This window comes from Podarcis bocagei (genome assembly GCF_964188305.1).
Source record: "Podarcis bocagei genome assembly, chromosome: 1".
NCBI classification, from domain to species: domain Eukaryota; kingdom Metazoa; phylum Chordata; class Lepidosauria; order Squamata; family Lacertidae; genus Podarcis; species Podarcis bocagei.
The window spans coordinates 37,001,177-37,022,238 of NC_138125.1; the positions used below are offsets into that span (position 1 = coordinate 37,001,177).

Genomic DNA, 21,062 nt, shown 5'->3' on the forward strand with positions numbered 1-21,062 from the left:
GTAATGGTGCTTGCCTCGAAAGCTTCCATTAAGAGTTTGCTGAAATTTAAAATCTTATCGCAGTTTATAAATTTAACAGCATCACTAAGATACTCCTTGGGTCCAAAATGCTGCAGAATATATATCACAATTCCCGATCCTTCAGCCAGAAGCGGGGGGGGGGGGGGAACCCTATCATAAGCACACTATTAAAAACTAAGCTGTGATCTCACCATTCCATACATTAAAAGACCCCATATGTAGGAGGTAACTCAGTGTGTGCTCTAGGAAATTTTTGCTGCCCAAAATTCCTTTGGCATCACTTCTCTGGACTGCCTGCATTTCAGAGGGTTAGACGGGAACAGGGCGGAAAACCTCAGGCTTGGTGGCTGAATCCAGTCCTCCAGCTCTATCTGGCCCAGGCCACATTTCTCTCCCTGGCTATGCTTCATATCCTATGCGCTTTTGCCTGGCTGGAATGTGAACTTCAATTCAGATAAGGCAGGGCTGCCATATGTACAGGGATTGACGCCCAGGGGAAATTTCCAAAAGGTGGTGTTTTAAGGTAGCGCAAGTGTTGCGGCTGCATGGGGTGCCATGCTGCAGGGAACACCACAATGCTGTAAAATGGAGTGCAAGAGGCAAGGGTGCCAAATTTTAGCACTGCACAGGGCGCCACTAAAATTTGAGAGCCAAAAGTCTACCACTGGACCCACCAACCACTGGCATGTGGTACTTGAAAGTAGCCCAGAACCCCCAGTGGGCCAGACAATGTTTCCACTCCTCTGGTAATTGTCTTCACCCACTCCAACACTAATTCTATGAATTTATTTTTCAGCAACGCAGTTCCACAACCTACTGTGTGATGAAGTCCAGACCTGGAACAATTTCACCTCCTCTGTTTGACTGCATTAATTAGTCCTTAACTGTGCAGTTAGTGGAGGTTCACTGATTTATCCATTTTACCGCAGTGAGCTTCTCAACCCTAACTGCAAGTGAGGTCTTGGGGAGGTGGAGGAAATCATAGTTTTGAAATACTGGAACACAAAGCAAATGTGCTGAAGCTAGAACTGTAACCCTAACCATAGCCATAACATTTATTTTGATGGTCTGCTATACATTGCCCATATGCAATACTGAAAGCTTTTGCTTAAAAATGGGAACATTTTCAAGAATTCAGCACCACCACCAGCGGTTTTTGGCCGTGTTGCATTACATTAATATCAGTCTTAGCTCTACATATGTAGAATCACATAAGGAATATATGAACTCCAAAAAATGCCCAACAAATGAAGTTCTGATTCAAGCATCTCCAGCATCTGGAGTCATTAATGTGTTACTGCAGTGTGTCTTGACATATTAAGCCTATATGTCATTTCTCATGCATTTTTGACGGGACGAAATGTGGAAGAATGCAAATGTTTGCCTTGAACCCACCATTTAATACCGGGGTATAATTGTCGCAATCCTGCACCAGCTGTTCTTTAAAGGCCGTTTTGTGACGAGGACATGTTGGCTCATGTTCCCATTTCAGAGAAATCCAATGTAATATAAAATGCCAGCAATATTTTTGGTCCACCTAACCTTTATGCTCCTTACCACACTAAAACGGAAGCTAGAAATATTGCAAACCAAGCACTTCCCTTGAAATTCTATTGATGTTACAGAAATGAAACTTTCCTGAACAGGATATATAGTCACTGTAAAGAACATATGCAAGAACTGAACATTTGGGAAGAAATGACATGAGTTTGCATCCATTGAATATATGCCTGTCATGGACAAGACAAATTCATAGTGGAAATAAAACTAGACTGGTAGGTAGTCTGCTCATTATTTCTTTGTGGTAGGAGGCAGGGAGAAAAGTATTGGAGTGGCATGATGCCATTTCCAATACCCACACCCACACACTGCAGGTGAATGGAAGCACCATACAGAAACAGGTCTACTATCGCTTGGGCCATTTCTAGACAGCTTCTATTTTGGTGTGGGATTCAGTCATAGTGTCCAATTCCATTTGCACAATTGAAGCTGATTTGGAGCTCTCACGCAACAAGCCTGTTTCCCCCAAAAGACCGGGATTTTTGCAAGAAGGAAAGTGATGGGAAAATGCAATGTGAGATATCACTGGCTTTGACACAACATAGCCCTGCAAAGAAATTAAGAGTGGATGCTGATTAAATAGGCAACATCACCTAATCACCCTGCTGACAAATTGGGCTGAATGCTCAGTAAGCAGGTCATCTGGAATGTGGGATGTACTCAGAAGACCATCGTATTTGAAGTCACAGATGTTCTCACAGGACCAAACTGGCTAGTAAATTTGGGCTAATGTGAGAGGATTTTCCACATGGTTCATCTTTCTCACTTGAGCAATGTGAAAAAAAATTTTTTTTGGGGGGGGGAGTACCAAAAAACCTAAAATATTAAAAACTTGTCACAACTGTTTTAAGACACTCTGGTTAAACGAATCTGAAAGATAAGCAGGGTCCAGTTAAAAATAACAGAGCACTGTTAAGTCTCACACTGTATTGTACCTAAGTATTAAGCCCCCTATGGCACAGGGCTGGGTGAAAGAACAAAGCTTGCAAAAAAACCAAAACATCTCAGACTTGTCAGTAGTGAGATTTTAGCTCTATTAGCTGCTATACTATACTACACTACACCATCTGCCACTATTTAGAAAACAATATATATTCTGTGGTGATTTCCTCATCTGGATGACTCATCACACTCAGAACGTTTACTTTCTCTTACAATCTGTTCCACCAGACTTAATACCTTGGTTAGTTTTAGACCTCACTTAAACAGGCTAGTGCTTACCTGTGTTAGTGTTTTGTGATATAGCCATCTCAATTTAAACCTGTTTCCTGCAAGCCCATGTGCTGTAAATATGGAGTCTATCAGCAGTGTGCCGTTCGCTCCTTTAAACAAACGCTCTCCACATATCACCAATTTCAAATTGGTCCTTGTGAAAATCTGAAGCCATATCCCTTTTTCTGAAACGGACTAAATCCTGCTCCATTTCCACACACACTCAGTCTCAGACCTACAATAATATTTTAATTTGAGGAACCCTTCTCCCGCCAAGTTGTCTTATTTTGGCCTGTAAAACAACGTTAATCCTGAAGGCAGCATTGCTCCACTGCGCTTGCTGATATACTGTATCAGGGTGAGGTGCTGGCAGATCAATGATTGCAAAGAGCACAAGCATTCATCCTCTTCCCAAGCGAAATTTAATTGTGTGTTTGTTGTTTTGCATTGACCTACCAAAGCCAGACAGTTCATAATACTTGCTAGTCAAGTGAAGACTTTCATAACTGCTTGTTTACAGTAGCCAATTTGTTATGCTATATATATTATTAGAATGTTTTGGCATGGCATCTCAATAGATTGGGAAGCCATAATGCTTTCTATAGTAACCACTATTCACACCTTTTGAAGGAAAAGGCAAAAATCAGCAGTCAGGGGACAGTTACTGTCAAAGTTGCCACATTTTATAAAAATCTTACAATCATCTAGCACCTTGAAGTCTTGTGCAAAAACTCAAGAGGACACAATCTGCAAATATGACCAGAACCTGGCCAATTAGTTATATCAATATTAGTAGAATTACACAACATATTCCTGGAACAGACTGTGCCTTTTACATGCCAATTCCTTAATATGGTAGCCATCAGCAGCAATATGCAATTGCATGGTTATTCATTATTTTCACCAGCCAATTTCAACATTACATCTGTCACCACAGAATGTATCCTACGAAACTATAGATCAGAGAGCCTCATCCACATAATACCTTCAGGTGTCCTGACCAGCTGTACTTCGGAGCAGCTGAGTTGCAATTTCTTGTCCAGGAATGACCAAACAGTTCCAAATAATAAATTGCTCAAACCAATTCAGTGCATATTTATAACTGCAATTGGAGTCGAAACATCTTATGCCCACTTTTCCAAGGCCACTGTGGTGCAGTAGGGCTGAAAAGCTGGACATAGGTGCCCAATCAACCACGAGGCTCTTCTGTTTGTTTGTTTGTTATTTATCACCCACCACTTTACTCTAAGGTCCCAGGGTGGGTATTTACACAATACAGTGGTACCACGGTTTTCAAACAGCTTAGTTCACGAACAACTTGGAATTCCAACAACGCAAACCCAGAACTAGGTGTCCCGGTTTGCAAACTTTTTTCGGAATCCAGACGTATCCGGTTTGAGTGTTACACTTCCTTTTCCAGGGGCACACTTCCGTTTTGAGTGCCCCTGCTCCTGCTTGCACTTTTCCACTGCGGGGTGCATAGCTGCGTTCACCTCAACAGAGAAGTTTAAAGGAGCATAGCATGGCAATTTTGAGACAGCTCGACAGCTGCCTCAGCAGCAGTTTAGGGGCTCTCAAATGCAGCTGCCAGCCTGTCTCCACCTTCACCACCCCAGCAACTATGCCACCTGGCTGCCTTCAGGTGGTGCAGGGGCTCTGGTGCTGAGGTAGAGGTTCCTTTAAACTTCTCCCTTGAGAGGAGTGCAGCCCCAGACCCCTCAATGGAAAGTGTGAGGGAGCCTGCACCTCTCCCAGATGAGCTGCCCCATCCAGCTCCTACTCCCATGCAAGCAGGAGCTGGCTGGGATCTCTCAGCTGGGAAGCGGAGGCTTAGCGCTCCCCAGCTGAGTATTCAAAATTAAAATTGAAACTATCCAGAAAACCACAAAGGCAACGAACTTGCAACTCATGAAAAGAAGCAACCCAACAAATTGAAAAAAGCAAACCAAGCGCAAATGAATCAAAATCACAAAGCATAAAACAACTCTGACCCTAACCCTAATTCTAATCCTTACCCTAACACTAACACTAACCCAATCCTAAAATTAACCCTAACCCTAACCCAGAAATGGTCTTGTTAGATAGTACAAATCATGCTAAAATTGCTGTTTTAGGGGTTGTTTTTAAAAGTCTGTAACGGATTAATCCATTTTGTATTACTTTCTATGGGAAAGCGCACCTTGGTTTTGGAACGCTTTAGCCTTAGAACGGACTTCTGGAACAGATTTTGAGAACCAAGGTACCACAGTATTGAGATTTATACCACACTTTTCAATCAATTCCCAGGGCATCTTACAAGGAAGCAAAAATTACAATTAAATTTCACACACACAAAAAAACCTAGAACAGCAGCATGAAAGCAAACTAAGGTAGAAGCATGGAAGAATCAAGATTTCTCTTGGTAAGGCTAAAATGGCATTCCAAGCACCTTAAGGGGACATGAGGGAGTGAACATATGGGGTGGGATTTCCCCTGAAGACACTCAAAGCAGCATAGATCGTGTTCCCTATCTTATTCTCACAATAAACCTGTACGGTAGTTGAGGCAGAGTGCAACTAGTGATCCCCATGGAGGATTTGAACCTTGGTCTCCATTGTCTGTCCAAGACTCTAAACCACAATAGCTGTCTTGTATAAAGCATTACGTGTAAGTTCAATGTATGTGAAGATGCAGATCAACAAAATTCTGAGTGCACTGACATTCTAGCCACTATCGACACGTTTTCATTAAGAAAAAGGGTTTGAGAATTATATCACATCTTAGTAGTTCAGCCAATATCTATGAGTTTTTTAGATTGGAAAGTAGCAGCCAATCTTTTTTTCAGTAATGGCTGCTCACACATTTTTGTGAACATCTGTACAGTGGTACCTCAGGTTACAAACGCTTCAGGTTACAGACTCTGCTAACCCAGAAATAGTACCTTGGTTAAGAACTTTGCTTCAGGATGAGAACAAAAATTGTGTGGTGGCGGCGCGGCAGGCCCCATTAGCTAAAGTGGTACCTCAGGTTAAGAACAGTTTCAGGTTAAGAATGGACCTCCAGAACGAATTAAGTTCTTAACCAGAGGTACCACTGTACACAATTTGCAGTTTCCTAAGTCCAGAGAAGGGAAAGCTGCCCAAGACAAGTGCATTTCTGCCATGAAAATTTGGGGGAAATAGCATGAGTTAGGCTAACACAGAATGCCAGAGAAAAATAAATAAATAGTGGCCAAACATGCAAAAGCTTATAAGCCCATGAGCTCCGACAACAAATTTAAAAAATGACACTTTTGGTTTACGTATCTATCAATGGAGCCACTACTTGCTTTGTGTATAAAAAATTCAATTATAAAAGTCAAATTATCTTCAAAAGTCTGCTGATTTTTGTAACATGGTTATTTCACAAATTAAAATTAAAAGAGTGGAAATAATTTCTTTTTGGTGGGCACCTCACATATTGCAGCCTTAACAGAAAACAAATCTTCAGCAATGTGAAGTTTCAGTAGAAGTGTAAGAAACACATGCATAGAAGTCCTATCTTAGTTAACAAGAATGGCAAATTTAAAGGATTTATGTCTGTCATGTTTTTTCAACAAGTTATCAGGGAGGCATATAACCAAAAATAAATCATATTTAGCCTGTAACCTATTGGGTTGGATCCAGACTTGCATAGAGCGAAACAGGTGTTTCTGTGGGTCAAATGCTATTTTCTGGCTGTTCTGCAGGGGCCTTCTATCTGCCAAAAGCCTGCTATGGAGGGTTGGGGAACATTCAAGAAAGTATGTGAGATGGTGCTGATAGCTGCTATAGGGAAGTGATTTCACAAAAAGCAGCCCCTTTCCTCCAGCGGCAGGAAGATCCACTAGATCTCAAATGCTTTTATTTGTGGAAGGGCAAGTCTGGATCCACTCCACTGTGTTCTCCTCTTCATCAATGTACATATAAATCTTGCTCATCTATATTAAAAAGTAAATGTTCCTTTCTCCCAAATTGTCATACTACATTTAAATAAGGTAGCCTAAAACTGTATTGGAAATGCTTTACAATTTGTTAAAAGTAAATTTCAAAAACACCCATTGCAGAATTTCACCATTGTTTGCCCTTCAGAAGTTGAATATGCAACTAAACATTATACACAGTAGGCATCTTAATGTTTTATTCATTGCATTCTGCATACAGATAAGCTTCACCGATATTTAATTCACTGTAGCATTCTGTAGGTGGTGTGACAAGATTACATGAATTATAAAGAACTTTAAAAGTATATATATATTCAGCTGATATAGCATCACAGTTACTGTAAAAAAAAAAAAAGATCACAATGGAAGCTAAGGCCTAATTTTTAAAGTTCTCCAATTAGTTCATTTCTTTATCATTTTAAAGAGATTAGAAACTAAACTCCAGTACCTCAAAAATAAACAAGTCAATGGTAGTTTCTAGCGACCAGTATTCAAGTAATGCAGAAAACATACAATGAGAAAAATTGTTGCTCTTCATTAAAGTTGTATACCTATTTACACTATGTTAAAATCCTTAAAGTTGAGTGTAATGTAAAAATAATCTGTAAAACATCATTTAATATAAAATACCACTTATAATGTATTATGTGTGAGACTAAACATACTCATAAAATGTTCAAATACGCATTAGACACACAACAGCATGATGCTAAGCACAGCTATTTAGAAATAAGTCCCACCAACTTCAATGGGCCTGACTCCCTAGTAACTAAGCTCAGGATCATAGACTAAGGCTATAATCCATGTCACTGATTCTCAATGGAATTTGCTCAAGGACTGCAGCCTAAACTGTTTATTTCAGAAACACACAGAAAATAACAAAGGTCAGTATGAAGCATGAGGAAATCAAACTGACAACTGTTGAGCACTGTTCACATTACCGTAACTGACCAAATTCACAATATCAACAAATTGTCTAGGACCTGAAACATGGGGGCAGGGAGTAAGCGATAAAGGATTGTTTCACTAGCCAAAATGAGCAAGCCAAACTGCGGGATGAGTAATCATTCTGTGTAGGACAGCTGTTTGTAACATCTATGACATGCATAGGATTCTCACAGATTATGAGGGGCACTTGGCCTCCAAAGACCACGTGTGTCTGATTTGCCTCCTGTTTTCACTTAACAACCAAATGTTTTAAGCGGGTATGTGTGTCTGAAAAGCTGCTAAAGCAAAAAAAACGACAGGCAAAAGAAAAGTGGGTTGCTGAAAGCCTTCTGAGTAGCATCTGTAGTGCTTTAATTTCAACGTAAAGATCACAGAAGGAGCAAGTAGGTGACACATGCAAGTACCATTGAGTTTTACGTAGCAGCAGGGAGTGCTAAAGTTGCCTTCAGATTATGGGATATGCAGATACAGACATACTTGTGCATTGTTGTATGCCCTGTGCATTGCTGTAAGGCTGCCTTCTCCACCCCAATGCCCTGCAGGTATTTTGGACTACAGCGAGCACCCACCATCCCTCATCGTGCTGGATGGAGCTGATGGAAACTGGAACCCAAAACATCCTGGCAGGCACAAGGTTGTGAAAGGCTGCTTTGATGTGACAGCCATAACGGTGGATCATATTCTAGGCCAACTAAAGAACAGCAATCTAACTGGTTATAGGATAAGCAGAAGTTCCTAACAAAAATAGGTTGTTTCAAATAGTTGTCTATAACGACTTGAAAACAAGTTCTGCAAACCTATCTGATAGGTAATAAAATAGTTTATCAACACGGTGAACTAAAATACACTAGCTTACAAAAAAATGGAATTCTAAGTGGAAAAACGAATCTCAACTCTCATTCTGTTAGACAAATTCTTTAAATGGATATGAATGAAAAATGTAAGCCTACTTGAAATAGAAATAAGCTTTTTCTGTACAGTTTGATGCTTTTGTTTAAACCATCTATAGTAGAAAAATAAATTCTTTAGCAACCTAGAAACAGTTTATAAAACTCTTGAAGTTTAATTTTTTTCTTAACATGCCTATGTTAAACTGATAGCTATAAATAAAAGCTATTTAGACAACAGATGTAATGTAAAACAAGTTAATGCTACTACGTTTATAGGACGAAATTTTATTCTTGTATTTATATCCTGTGTGCTTTGAGTTTGAATAGGGGGTTTTTGTGGTTGTTATTTAAAAAAGATAGTTGCAAGAATATAACACAAATATCAAGATAATTTATAATATACAAATACTTAACAGCAGCCTGTTTAAGGAATCTTAGCTAGAATGATAAGCCAAGTCATAATTGGAAGTACAATACCTAGGACATAACAATTGAAAAAGGCAATTTTTATTTTTGAGAAATGGAGCAAAACTCTTAAGAAACTTAATTCTTAAAATGAAAATGCAGAACAATTCTTAAGAAGGTTGAAATTCAAAATTGTTCTACTTGCTATATTAGATAGCAAACTGAATGAAAATTACAATAGTGTCTACAAGGTTTTCCCATCTACTCAAGATATCTCAGCAGCTGAAGAAATCAGGGGTTGTTGATTTTTTGAGCAAGAAAGAAACTCAAAAAATAATTTTAGGATCTGCAATAATTTGTTGCATGATAATTAGCCTTCTATCACATTTACTGAACACCAAAGATTAACCAAGGATGTTTAAATTAAGCAGCATTCTTTTACAGCAAAACTTGTACCAATGTAAAAGAAAAATAATTTTAAAATGGTGCAAAAACAGTAATTTTGAATTTTAGTACAACAGATCACAGAAAGAAAACCACATGAATACAAGTATCATTTTATGTACATATTAAGATGCTTCAGTACCCAAAGTATTTATTGCTATATATTAGCAATGCTTTTTTATACCTTTAAAGGGCCACAGAAAAATATATATAGCGTATATGTTAAATTTAAGTCCTAAATCGTTTGGTTTAGCAAGTTTACACTACAACAAAATTTTCATTTATGTATGAAAAGTTATATAGCCTTATATGAAAATGTCAAACTATTTTCTATATACTAGATGAATTCCCAATGGGAAAAATTAAAATTTCTAAAATATATTAGATTAGGTTTACAAGACCATCAGTGATCTTTCAAACATGCAGCTGTTTACAGAATTAACAGTATTACAAAATAAGGGAAAAATAGGTAATAGCAACATTTTTGCACAATGGTTAAACTCACTTTTACAATAAGCATGTCCTTGGTATTGTGCTGTAAGAAAAAATAATTTTATCAACCCCTCAAACAAAAATGTCCACAGGTTTCTTGAAGAGAAATGGAAGGTACAAGAGTGTGGTATTTATAACAGTACAGCTTATGTTCTTTCTGAAACAAATTGTACTGTAGCATAAGTAGTTTGAAATTTACAAATAAGATACAACTCTATTTTAGCTGTCCACAGCAAAGGGTTAAATGGGAATGAAACTGCCAGGAAAAAAGGACATTAAATAACAAAAACAGCCCTAAAGCAGGCTGTAAGCATTGAATGTTCCATAAATGATTTATTTAATCATTACATTTCTATAGAAAAGTTTTATTCACAATATATTGTGACAAACCGTCACAGGAATGATAGTGATTGCAATAAATGTTCATGCAACAGCAGCTTTGCACTTTAGTTATTTCTGGTTCTGTTTTTTTAAATTAAACCGCTCCAGTCATGCTAATCAGATAATTTTGACCTGCAGTGTTTAAGAAACAAGGAGTATAGTATGACTATAACAGAAAGGTCTGAGCTTGAATCCAGATGTTGTCATAAGTACTATCGTTGCTTTTGTATCTTGAAACATGCATGTCTAGTTTTCCTTTTCTATCCAATGCCAAGCTGCCTACAATCATCTTCTTTTTGCTATCAGTTGTTATATTTAAATAATCCCAAGAGGATCTGCTTGCAACTGGGGTTGTATCAACTGAGGTTGTAGAGGTGGCGGTAACTGTAGTGGTATGATGGGATCCACCATCTGCACTGGGTTGGAAGGTGGAGGCTGGTGTGCCACACTGTCAGAGGTTTCTAAAATTTCTCCATTATAGAAGAAAAACTGGCACTGTTGAATGAATGTCTCTATTACGGATTGAAGGATCTTGGTGGTTGATAGAAACTCTCTGTTTTCAAAATCAGGTCTCATTAATGTTGGCCAGAAACAGATAGATAAGTTATCTGCAGTCATAAGATTGGTTCTGCTTTGTTGACTAACCCTACAACAAGAATAAAAATGTTGAAAGCATTAATCGTTCATAAATCAAAATTAAGAAGATAAAAGTAAGTGCATTTGAAAATACTCCACACAATTTCTTTAAAACATCCAGCAACAGCAACTTTTAGATACAGGATCTGGTTAAACATTACATCCAGAATGCAGGATGAAAGAGAATTAGTCTTGGACTTGTGTCTACCCACACCCATTCTCCCCAAGTGAACATTACTACCACATACAGTTTTATACAAGAACTCCATGGATCTGCTTTGTATCTGCATGGATTGCTAGATCGCAGAGATCTATTAACATCTACCCAGAAAGAATGGGTTGGTGTTAATAAAACATGGGAATGTTTTTATCATGCATGTTAAATTTACCCATCAAAACCCATAGTTCAAAAATAGAAGTAACATTTACTTACTACAATATGCATCCACATACATCCATACAGAACACTAGACACTAACAATGTGTTAAAGGAATACTGCAGACAAAGCTTTCTAGTGGCGTTATCAGTTTTCAAACCAATGTTGCATGTGGTCATGGGTGTCATTGGCATAAATACCATTGTACATATCACAGAACAGCAGTTTAAACAGGGCAAAATGGTATAACTAACTATTCCTTATAAATATTAACAAACAGTGAAATCCTCTGCATGTATATTCAAAAGTAAGGTATGCTAAGGCCAATGGGATTCACAACAAGGTATACGTGTATAGGATTGCAGCCTTAATTCTATTACCAATCATTTAAATGGATAATTTGAAAAACAAATACCTGTTCAGATGAGTTATTACATATCTGAAGACATCGTAGTTCACTGGATGGAATTTCTTCACAATTTCTTTTAATTCATAGAGCCTCTCTGTTTTATCAAGGATTTCTGCAGAAGAAAGGATTTTTTTGCCAAATATTGAAAAAGGCTTTGAATGTGAACAGTATTAACAAAACTGTGAAGTTAAACAATGGCCCTCTGTTGATCAAGTATTCTGTGCTGTCAGCTTCTCACCCTCCTTCCTCATACAGTGGTACCTCGGTTTAAGAACAGCCCTATTTACGAACTATTCGGTATATGAGCTCTGCAAAACCAGAAATAGTGGTCCGGTTAGTGAACTTTACCTTGGTCTATGAACGGAAGCCAAATGGTGGAAGGGCACCAGCAGCGGGAGGCCTCATTAGGGGAAGTGCGCCTCGGTTTAGGAACGGTTTCAGTTTAAGAACCGACTTCCGGAACGGATTAAGTTTGTAAACTGAGGTACCATTGTATAGGCTAATTTTGAGAAAGTTGAGAGAGAAAGAGAGGCAGCAAGAAATGCTAGGGACTGTTTCAATTTGAAAATGCTCAAAAGTAGAGTCCCTCTCTCAGAGACTTCTAAAAACACAGCAAAGCAGTGTACACCATACAGAGGATACAATGAAATAAAAATATCAATAAAACATTTTAAAAATCCTTAAGTACTGGTTGCTGTAAAATAAATTCACTTTTCAAAGGCATATCTACTAAACAACACTGTTTTTAGGTGATTTCTTAAATAAAGGCAGGAATGATTCCTGTTGAATCTGTACTAGCAGGGAGTTTGACAGTACAGGGCCTGCCACATTATAGGTCCTTAAAAGTATTTTGGGCCCAAGTTGTTTGGGGTTTTGTGCATTAACACAAGAACTCTGAACCTGGCCCAGTAGGAAACTGGCAACCAGTGCAGCTCTCTCAGCAACTGGGTAACATGTTGCCAATTGCCTCCTCCTGTGTGCAGTCTGGCTGCTACATTCTGCACTAGCTGCAGCTTCTGTAAAAGATACAAGGATAGTCCCACATAAAGAGCATTACAGTAGTCAATCTGGAGATTACAAATGCATGAATGAACATGTATTAAATGCTTTTATTGATTTATAGGAAGGCAGTACTGAAGCCACAAAATATTCTTACAGCATATTTTTTAGAGAACAAGCATATAGACAAGCGAGTGGATTCTCAAATGCAGGTAGCAACCTGGGTTCTTGCCTAGGGATTGGTGGGGCTGAGAAAGAAGATGCTCAACTGGTACTCCAAATAATGTTGATAGGTTTTTGTGGGTATATCCAGGCAAGGGGGCAGGCAAGTTTCATAAAGTTTGAAACTATGTGTACAGAATTTTAGAACACTTATTCACAGTGGAAAGTTCCACAAATGTGATTCTTATTCATAGATGAATGTATTAATTTGTTCAGATGATAAACCCTACAAAGCCTATTAGAAATCTCTCTAATTACCACACTCACTATTATAAAATGGCGGTATAAGTTATCTTTACAGATAAATTACAGGGAACTGTAAAATTCAGCTTTGTGGAAGAGCTGCTAGCAATATTTTTAAATGCTTTAGTAGGATGAGTTTTACTAACTTGTTTTCAGTAAAATCCCTGGGAAGTGAAGTCAGCAGTAAGTTATAAAGGATGTTGCTTCCTCATGTAATTCTACATTTAGCTATAAAATGGCAAAGATCTGTGCTTTTAAACAGCATGCATGGTTTTTTGCATGGGTGGCAGAAGTTTTCACATATATTCACAAGCACCAATCTTTGCTTTTCAGAGAAGACAGCTGGGAATGTTACATGCTTATGGTTTTCTGAAGTGCAGCAACTATGTGGTATATAGCCATAATAGACAGACAACTATCACCAATGAATTTTACTTCAATATTTATCACTATAAGCAGATTTTCCTATTTATTGGAATTTTCCAAAGATATTCAGAAACAAAATATATTCCAGAAGACTGGGAGTGGGTTCCACTCACTGAACACTCCTGCTAATGGAAAGACCATTTTAACCAATTTTTGTTTCCCTCATGAGCTACTTGCACCCACAGAAGTAAAAAATCTGCTCTGCAGTGGGGTGGGGGCCTTTGGAACAACATGGAAGATGGCTTGGAAGGCTGCCAAGCGAATAGAAATCAGCAAAAATAAATCTCCTGACTTCTATGTGCCACAAAAGAAAAAAAAAGAATTGCTTACTTGATGCTTCAACTAATTCTGGATGTAGTGAATAAGGAATTAAAGGATCTGGTAGATCTGCAAAGAAAGCTTTCAGAGCTCCTGCCACAGCATTTACTGTCACATCCATAGATTCCAGACTGATATTATGATCTGTAAAACAACACAAAACAGTATTTTATTAATGAGAGCCATAACTACACCTTTCTGAAAATGACGTACTGAACTATAAATACAAATCAGCCATTGACCACTCAATTTAAATTACCCTGGAATAATGGGCTATTGTAGACTTGTCTGCCATAAGCACTGATCATAATTATCAATATTATAAATCATCTATTCAGATGTTATGAAAATGACAGACTGCCCTGGGGTTTTATACACTCACACACCAACCATAATCAGCATTATCAGAATTTATCCACTTTCACAGTTAGGAATGGGGACTATATATTCTTATACCATGCTATCAGCAGCCAAGATTATTCCTTGCAAGAGAACTGTACAGACTAAGGCTGAAATCCAACGTTGTGCAAACAGACATCTGCTTAAGCAATGGTACTTTGCATATAGATTGCTGTTCCACAACCCTACTGGATCTAATTTTGTGGGGAGGGGGCATGGGAGGGAGGCAGAGAGGAACACAAACTCCCATCACATGAGCAGAAGTTCATTTGCTGAGGCATGGACACCACTGGGTGTTAGCCTAATTTATTTCCAAAGTTACACAATTTATTTATTGTGCAAGTAAACTCTAACCTGGTACTTGAGAAGAAAAACCTTGTGTTAAGGTAGCAATGGATTATTTATCACATCATCCACCTTCACACTTAAAACTGGTTAAGGAGGAGGAACCCACATATTCCAAAGTTATAGGATAACTTTTAAATAAATAATAAAGTATACAAGACTAAAGCACTGCCTTCTCTCCAATTCAAACCTTCTCCTTTGCAAGCATTACAAAAAGTATATTTGTGCTAAATTACAAAAAAAATCACTTTTTTAAAATGTGACACTAAGTTACAATTTTTTTTATACCAGAACTGTTGCATCAGCAAAGTAAAATATTTAGGATACACATATTTGCAGGAGAGTTAAACCACAAACCTGTGCATCATTAGCAGAAGTGCAAGGTTTTGAGACAACATGAAAGAATTATAATTTTTTGGTAAAATGGAAAATCTGGAATAAATTACTGATTTTCTCATCAAATCAGGAGTCCACAAATTAAATGTCCCCGACGGCCAACTATGATTTGTATTAACTAAAAACTCTGCCCCACTCCATATTCAAGGGTGGAAGTTTTGACTGAAACACTTAAATAAAGTTCAAAACAAATCTAATGTCATGTTAAGTTTTGTAGGCACTCGGAAGCAGAAAGTCTTCCTAATCTTCTGAGCTCAGTAACAGAGAACAATGGTTTGAATGCAGAAGGTTCCATGCCCAATTTCTGGCATTTTGAGAGGCCTGGGGAAAACTCCTGTCTGAAAGTTTGGAAATCTCATTTCCAAAGAATGAATCCGCTTCACTGTTAGAACCAAATTGACAGTTGTTACAGTAAAATTATGCTTTACTACCTATACAGCTCAGTTACAGATCAACCACTCAGAATTTTGGGGGAACAAGTAGGAAACGGAAGGGGCGGGGTTTTATTTAGATGTTGTTGTTTTTGATAAATTATTGTGACTTTCAAATTGAATTGGCTAATTTTACTGTAATCAACTTTACTGTAATCAACTTGTAGAAAAGCAGGCTACTGATCTAAACAGTAAATGAACAAATTATACAATTACCACACTGCTTACCACTGCATGTTCTCAAGACATTAACACGCAAATCGTAATTTGTACTTCATATAACTATACAAATGCACACTCTCCAGCTTCTATGATTATCTGTTTGGAATGGAAAAATTAGACTGCAGGGTTTGATACACCAAAAATTATTTGTGATATGCATCATATCTCCCATTACCTTGATCAAATTGCTTCTGAATGTTGTCTTGATCAGTTTTATTCCCACTAACACGATAGAGACCTTCAGTACATAGACCTTTGGGGGTGGAAAGCAAATATCACATGGTTATATTTTGCAAACAAAAAGTTATTATTTAAGCATAAGCAAAATTCGTATTAAAATATCTATCACACTCTTGAACACAAGTTCAACAAGTAGCCTGCCGAATGCTTTACTAGACGGCCTCTGCTATAGAGCAGCCTTCCTATTCTGATACAGAGGAGGGGTCCATTTGGTTATTATGCCAGATGTAGATGAGAGATAGAACACTCCATCCCTCTTAGAGCACTCTATGCCTGTATGAAACTCCATCTTCATATTTGCATGTAATTCCTTGTTGCCTGCAGCTAACAGGCTAGGGCTTAAAAAAGATTTGCACTATTGATTTCTTCAATTAATATGGTTTGATTTCTTGTTTATTTGCAATCCTAAGAATGCTTTAAGGAAAGCAACCCTCAGCTTCAATTCAGTGGGCATTACTTCAGAGTAAACAATGGTTGTAAAAATAGTAAGCTAATTCTAATTCATAGTGCGATTAATCATCACTCTTTTAAAAACAAAACATGCACTACTACTTGCTCTCACAAAGTTTTATATTTTAATCACCATTAAAAAAGGAAATGCATACATAATTACATAATCTTACATAATCTTAACAACTGTTATGAATAAGCCCTCATGCCAATGTATGTGATCTGAATTCCCATAATCCCTCTTCACTTCTTCAATCCCACCCACACCCTCACTCATATAAACCTAGTCAAAGGTTTGATACAAGAAAAAATAATTGTCAGCATTTACTAGAATCTACAAAGTCTTTTTAGCAAAAACTTAATTAGCACTGACAGGTGCTGGCATTGCAATGCCCCACAAGCAACACTCTTGTCACATGATTTGGTCTTCTCCTAAAGCCACAGTCTTTTGGTCAGAGGTCAGCAGCCACATAAATATGGTTTTTGATGCCTCCTTGCAAATTACAGATGTTAATGTTCTACTGAATCATGTGTACCGGTCCTTTGGATACTGACAAACAGACAATATGGTGGCTAAATGTCTAATGTTTCAATACTGGAAGAAGTCACAGATAGTGTCTATGAGAAAGTGGCCTTCTATAAACATAAGATGGGAAATTCTCTGATATCTGAAATGTCTGAGCACCGTGTTGGTCTGGACCACCAACTTTTCTGCCCCACACTTCACATTCTCTCCCTTGTACACAAATAATATGTTGTATTGGTTTATAATGATTTTGTTTGTCTTGTTTAACTGTATTTGGCTATGCTTCATTTTGAAAAATTCTATTAATTAAAAGAACTACTCAAAGAATAAGCCACCTCACTTTACAAATGCTCCTAACTCAACACATATCATATGCACTGAATCACAAAAGGAAATACAAGCTTCATGGGGAAGAAAAGCTGTCAAAAACTGAACACAGGATAGATAAAAAGATGCTTTTTAAAAAAGACTTTTCTTAAATAATTACTAGGTGAAATATTCCAGATATAAAAATGTTTGCCAGATAGTTAACCTCTAATTTGAGTCACAGTATTATAGAACTGTAGAGTTGGGAAGGATCCCAATGATCATCTAGTCTAACCCCTGAGAGTGGAGGGAACTCCTAGCATTGGAAGGAGATGGGGGGCATTCCACTGAACAAGACTAAATTCTTCCACAAATGGAATGCATTACTTGGTATATCATCCTTAGAAAACTTCAGAATTGGTAGTTATTTAAATGTTAGCTATTATTGCAAGTGTAATAATATAAATGCTAGTTTTCATGCATTCTGAATGTTATTAAAATTACTGACTCTACTTAAAAATAAAACAATGGAGATAAAGGTTGCTGTTAAAACACTGCTACATAAGTTAGTAAAAAGGTAAAGGTAAAGGGACCCCTGACCATTAGGTCCAGTTGTGACTGACTCTGGGGTTGCGGCACTCATCTCGCTTTATTGGCCGAGGGAGCCAGCGTACAGCTTCCGGGTCATATGGCCAGCATGACTAAGCCACTTCTGGAGAACCAGAGCAGCGCATGGAAACGCCGCTTACTTTCCTGCCGGAGCGGTACCTATTTATCTACTTGCACTTTGACATGCTTTTGAACTGCTAGGTTGGCAGGAGCAGGGACCGAGCAACGGGAGCTCACCCCGTCAAGGGGATTCGAACTGCCAACCTTCTGATCAGCAAGTCCTAGGCTCTGTGGTTTAACCCACAGCGCCACCCGCGTCCCCCACATAAGTTAGTATATGCTATCAAATTGAAAAACTTTGCAAGGAAATCTTGTCCAAAACCAACAAAGTGCGATCAGCACCTAAGCAGCTTAAATTCTCAAAATCTAAATTAGCACCTGGGTCAATTGATGACTACAGCTTAATCCCAAATGAAAACTGATCCTACAGAACACTATTAGAATCACTGGGTTACTTTTTGCTCAGGCCTAGAAGCCAACAAACTGAGTCCTGGGCTGTATAAATCATGCTACCTATGAGTAGTGTAATATATTACATACAACAAGTGTACAATCTTTGCTCCTGTACACAGAAATAGTTGAGCTGCCCACTCATTCAGTTATTCAAACGTAACATTTAACGAGTGCACAATGCAGCGTACTCAGGTTTACTGCCAGCTAAAGGAAACTATTTCAGCAACACTTATTAAACGAGTCATTGAAGCAATTCCCTTTTACTGGCAACAAGGCAAGACATGCTGGGTCTGCTTTACTTCCTAAAACAGTTTCCTACCAAGGTTTACAATCAATGGAATGAGCTGTGACTGAAAGAGGGATGTTAAGTTTGTTCATTTTGGCCTCTGTTATTCTTAGAGAAGGTATTGTTTAATTTGATGTAGACATTCACATCACAATTCCATACATGTTTACTCTGAAGTAAGTCCTATTGAGTTCAATGAGACTTACTTCTAGGTAGGTCTGTATACTGGTATCTATAAATGTATTGAATGTTTATATATGAAATAAATGGGGGTTGGGAGGGAACAAAATCTAAGCCACTTAAAAGATTATTTCAGCTGAATTTTTTCAAACCTGCAGCACCTGCTTCAGTCTTGAAGGCATTGTACAGTACTGATATAATTTATTAAGCAGGGTTGCACAAAGGGGGAATGCTGTTTGTGCATTGGGGCTTGCCACCCCTTGTCCAACTTTAGCATACTGTCCTGCCCCCCCCCCCAGCCTTTCTTAGGTTTTGGGGAATACTCGGGAAAGATCTGGGCTGCAGCACAAAGGGTGGGGGAAGCTGCTGCTTCATGAAGTGGGGCTGAATTGCATTATTTTTGTTGTTTTTCAATGGAAATGCATGCAGAGCAGGATCAAAAAGTTAATCAGTAACATCTCTTCATTTCACATTATTTAGCTTTTATATAGCACTTTAGAACAAAGGTAGGCAGAAGATAGAAATCATACTAACCCTATAGATCCCAATTCAAGTTTCGTTGGAATCTTGCATGCTTACATTTGCATTAACAACATGTTTTAAAAGTGATTTTTCTGTATGTTAGATTTCAGTTTTTTCAGCAAACCTAAGTCTGTGGTTGAGGCCAACTGAGTAAAGTCAGGGAAATGTAGTCAGGTAGGGAGAGGAGACCACAAGACAACAGAGAAAAGACCATCAGCAGCATGTACAGGAGTAGAAGAAATCTGCTCTCCTCCCAGTTCCATATTCCAGGCGTCATAAGAACATTAGACAATCCTGCTGGATGAGGCCCATGGCCCGTCCCGTTTAACATCCTGCTCTCACAGTGGCCAACCAGATGCCTAAGGGAAGCATACAAGTGGGACAGAAGCACACTGCCACCAATAGTGGAGGCAAAAAGTATCAGATTTAGTTCAGGTTATTTTTCATGAATTTGCCTTATCCTCTTTTAAAGTCATCCACGCTGGTGACCATCACTGCCCCCAGTAGAGCTAATGTCCATAATGTACTGCATAAGAAATGTACTGCATTTAATATTCTCTATCCACTTTCCCTATGCCATGCATAATTTTACCCACTGCTGCTCCAATCAAATCCTTGATCATTTTGGTTGGCCTTTTCTGAACCTTTTCCAAATGTGCAATATCCAGTTTGTGATGAGGCAACTAGAACTGTACACAGTATTCTAAACAGTCGCATAGTAGGTTTGCACAACAGCATTGTTATATTGGCAGTTTTATTTTCAATTCCTTTCCTATGATCCCTAGCATCAAATTTGTCATTTTTTACATCTGTTGCACACTGGGTGAACATCTTCATAAAGCTATCTACTCTAACCCCAAAGTCCTGTCCAGAGTCAATATGATTTCAGACCCCATGAGCGTATATGTGAAATTAAGGGGTTGTTGTTTTTTAAGTCCAGATATGTATCACTTTACACTTGTTTACAATAAATTGCATTTCCCATTTTACCACCCATTCCCTGAGTTTGGAGCACTCCACGATCTTTATTTTTGTTTTAGTGACCCTAAAATTGTTTTAGTGACAATTCAGTAGCATTAGCAAACTTGGCTACCACATTCCTTACCTCAACTCTACAATATTTATGAACAAATTAAAAAGCACTGATCCTTCAAGGGTTTGCTTTGGTAAATATGTGAAAGTATACAGTCCTCAGCGCACACTTGTTATTTCTGTTACCACATAGTATAAAATGATGAGAAGCTAACAAGATTTTTATAGTTAGCTACCAAGAAATAGTAAAATGTTTTTGATGCTCCAACTTGTGTCCTACCTGTGTCTTCAATGAAATCCACACACTTCTCAACAAAGAGTGGTATAGGTTTTTCAGGTGTAACCAGATCCTGCAGGGGCATTCCAAAGTAATTACTTTCCCAATTTCTACGAGTTGGTGGATTAAATGTCTTGGTCTTCTTTTTTTGCTACAAGAAAACAACAGCATTCTTAGCCAAGTATGTCACTAATGAAAGTAAAAAATTAATGATATCTACATAAAATCATACCTGTAACAAAAGAATCTTAGTAACAGAACTAATTTTGAATATATTAATTTATATTTATTCAATAAAGAGAGCAAACAAGCTTTTCAACATTGTTAAAATCTTTCTGCACTCAAATTCATATAACATGATAAAAAGTTAAGCAACATATGGGAGGCTATCTTTGATTGTGTTGT

The 21,062-nt window shown here is 38.0% G+C and overlaps 1 protein-coding gene across 2 annotated transcripts in view; it reads right to left on the reverse strand.

The window, feature by feature from the left end:
• Positions 1-9,056: 9,056 nt before the first annotated feature.
• Positions 9,057-21,062, reverse strand: part of ARHGAP5 (Rho GTPase activating protein 5) — a 36,229-nt gene continuing 24,223 nt past the window's right edge. For both annotated transcript variants that reach the window (XM_081207828.1, XM_081207827.1), the window contains exons 3-7: positions 20,661-20,808; positions 15,892-15,969; positions 13,936-14,067; positions 11,722-11,827; positions 9,057-10,939 (exon numbers count right to left, since the gene is read on the reverse strand). In XM_081207828.1, the coding sequence (XP_081063954.1) occupies positions 10,609-10,939; positions 11,722-11,827; positions 13,936-14,067; positions 15,892-15,969; positions 20,661-20,808 (795 nt within the window). In that variant the 3' untranslated portion in view covers positions 9,057-10,608. The remainder of the gene's footprint in view (positions 10,940-11,721; positions 11,828-13,935; positions 14,068-15,891; positions 15,970-20,660; positions 20,809-21,062) is intronic.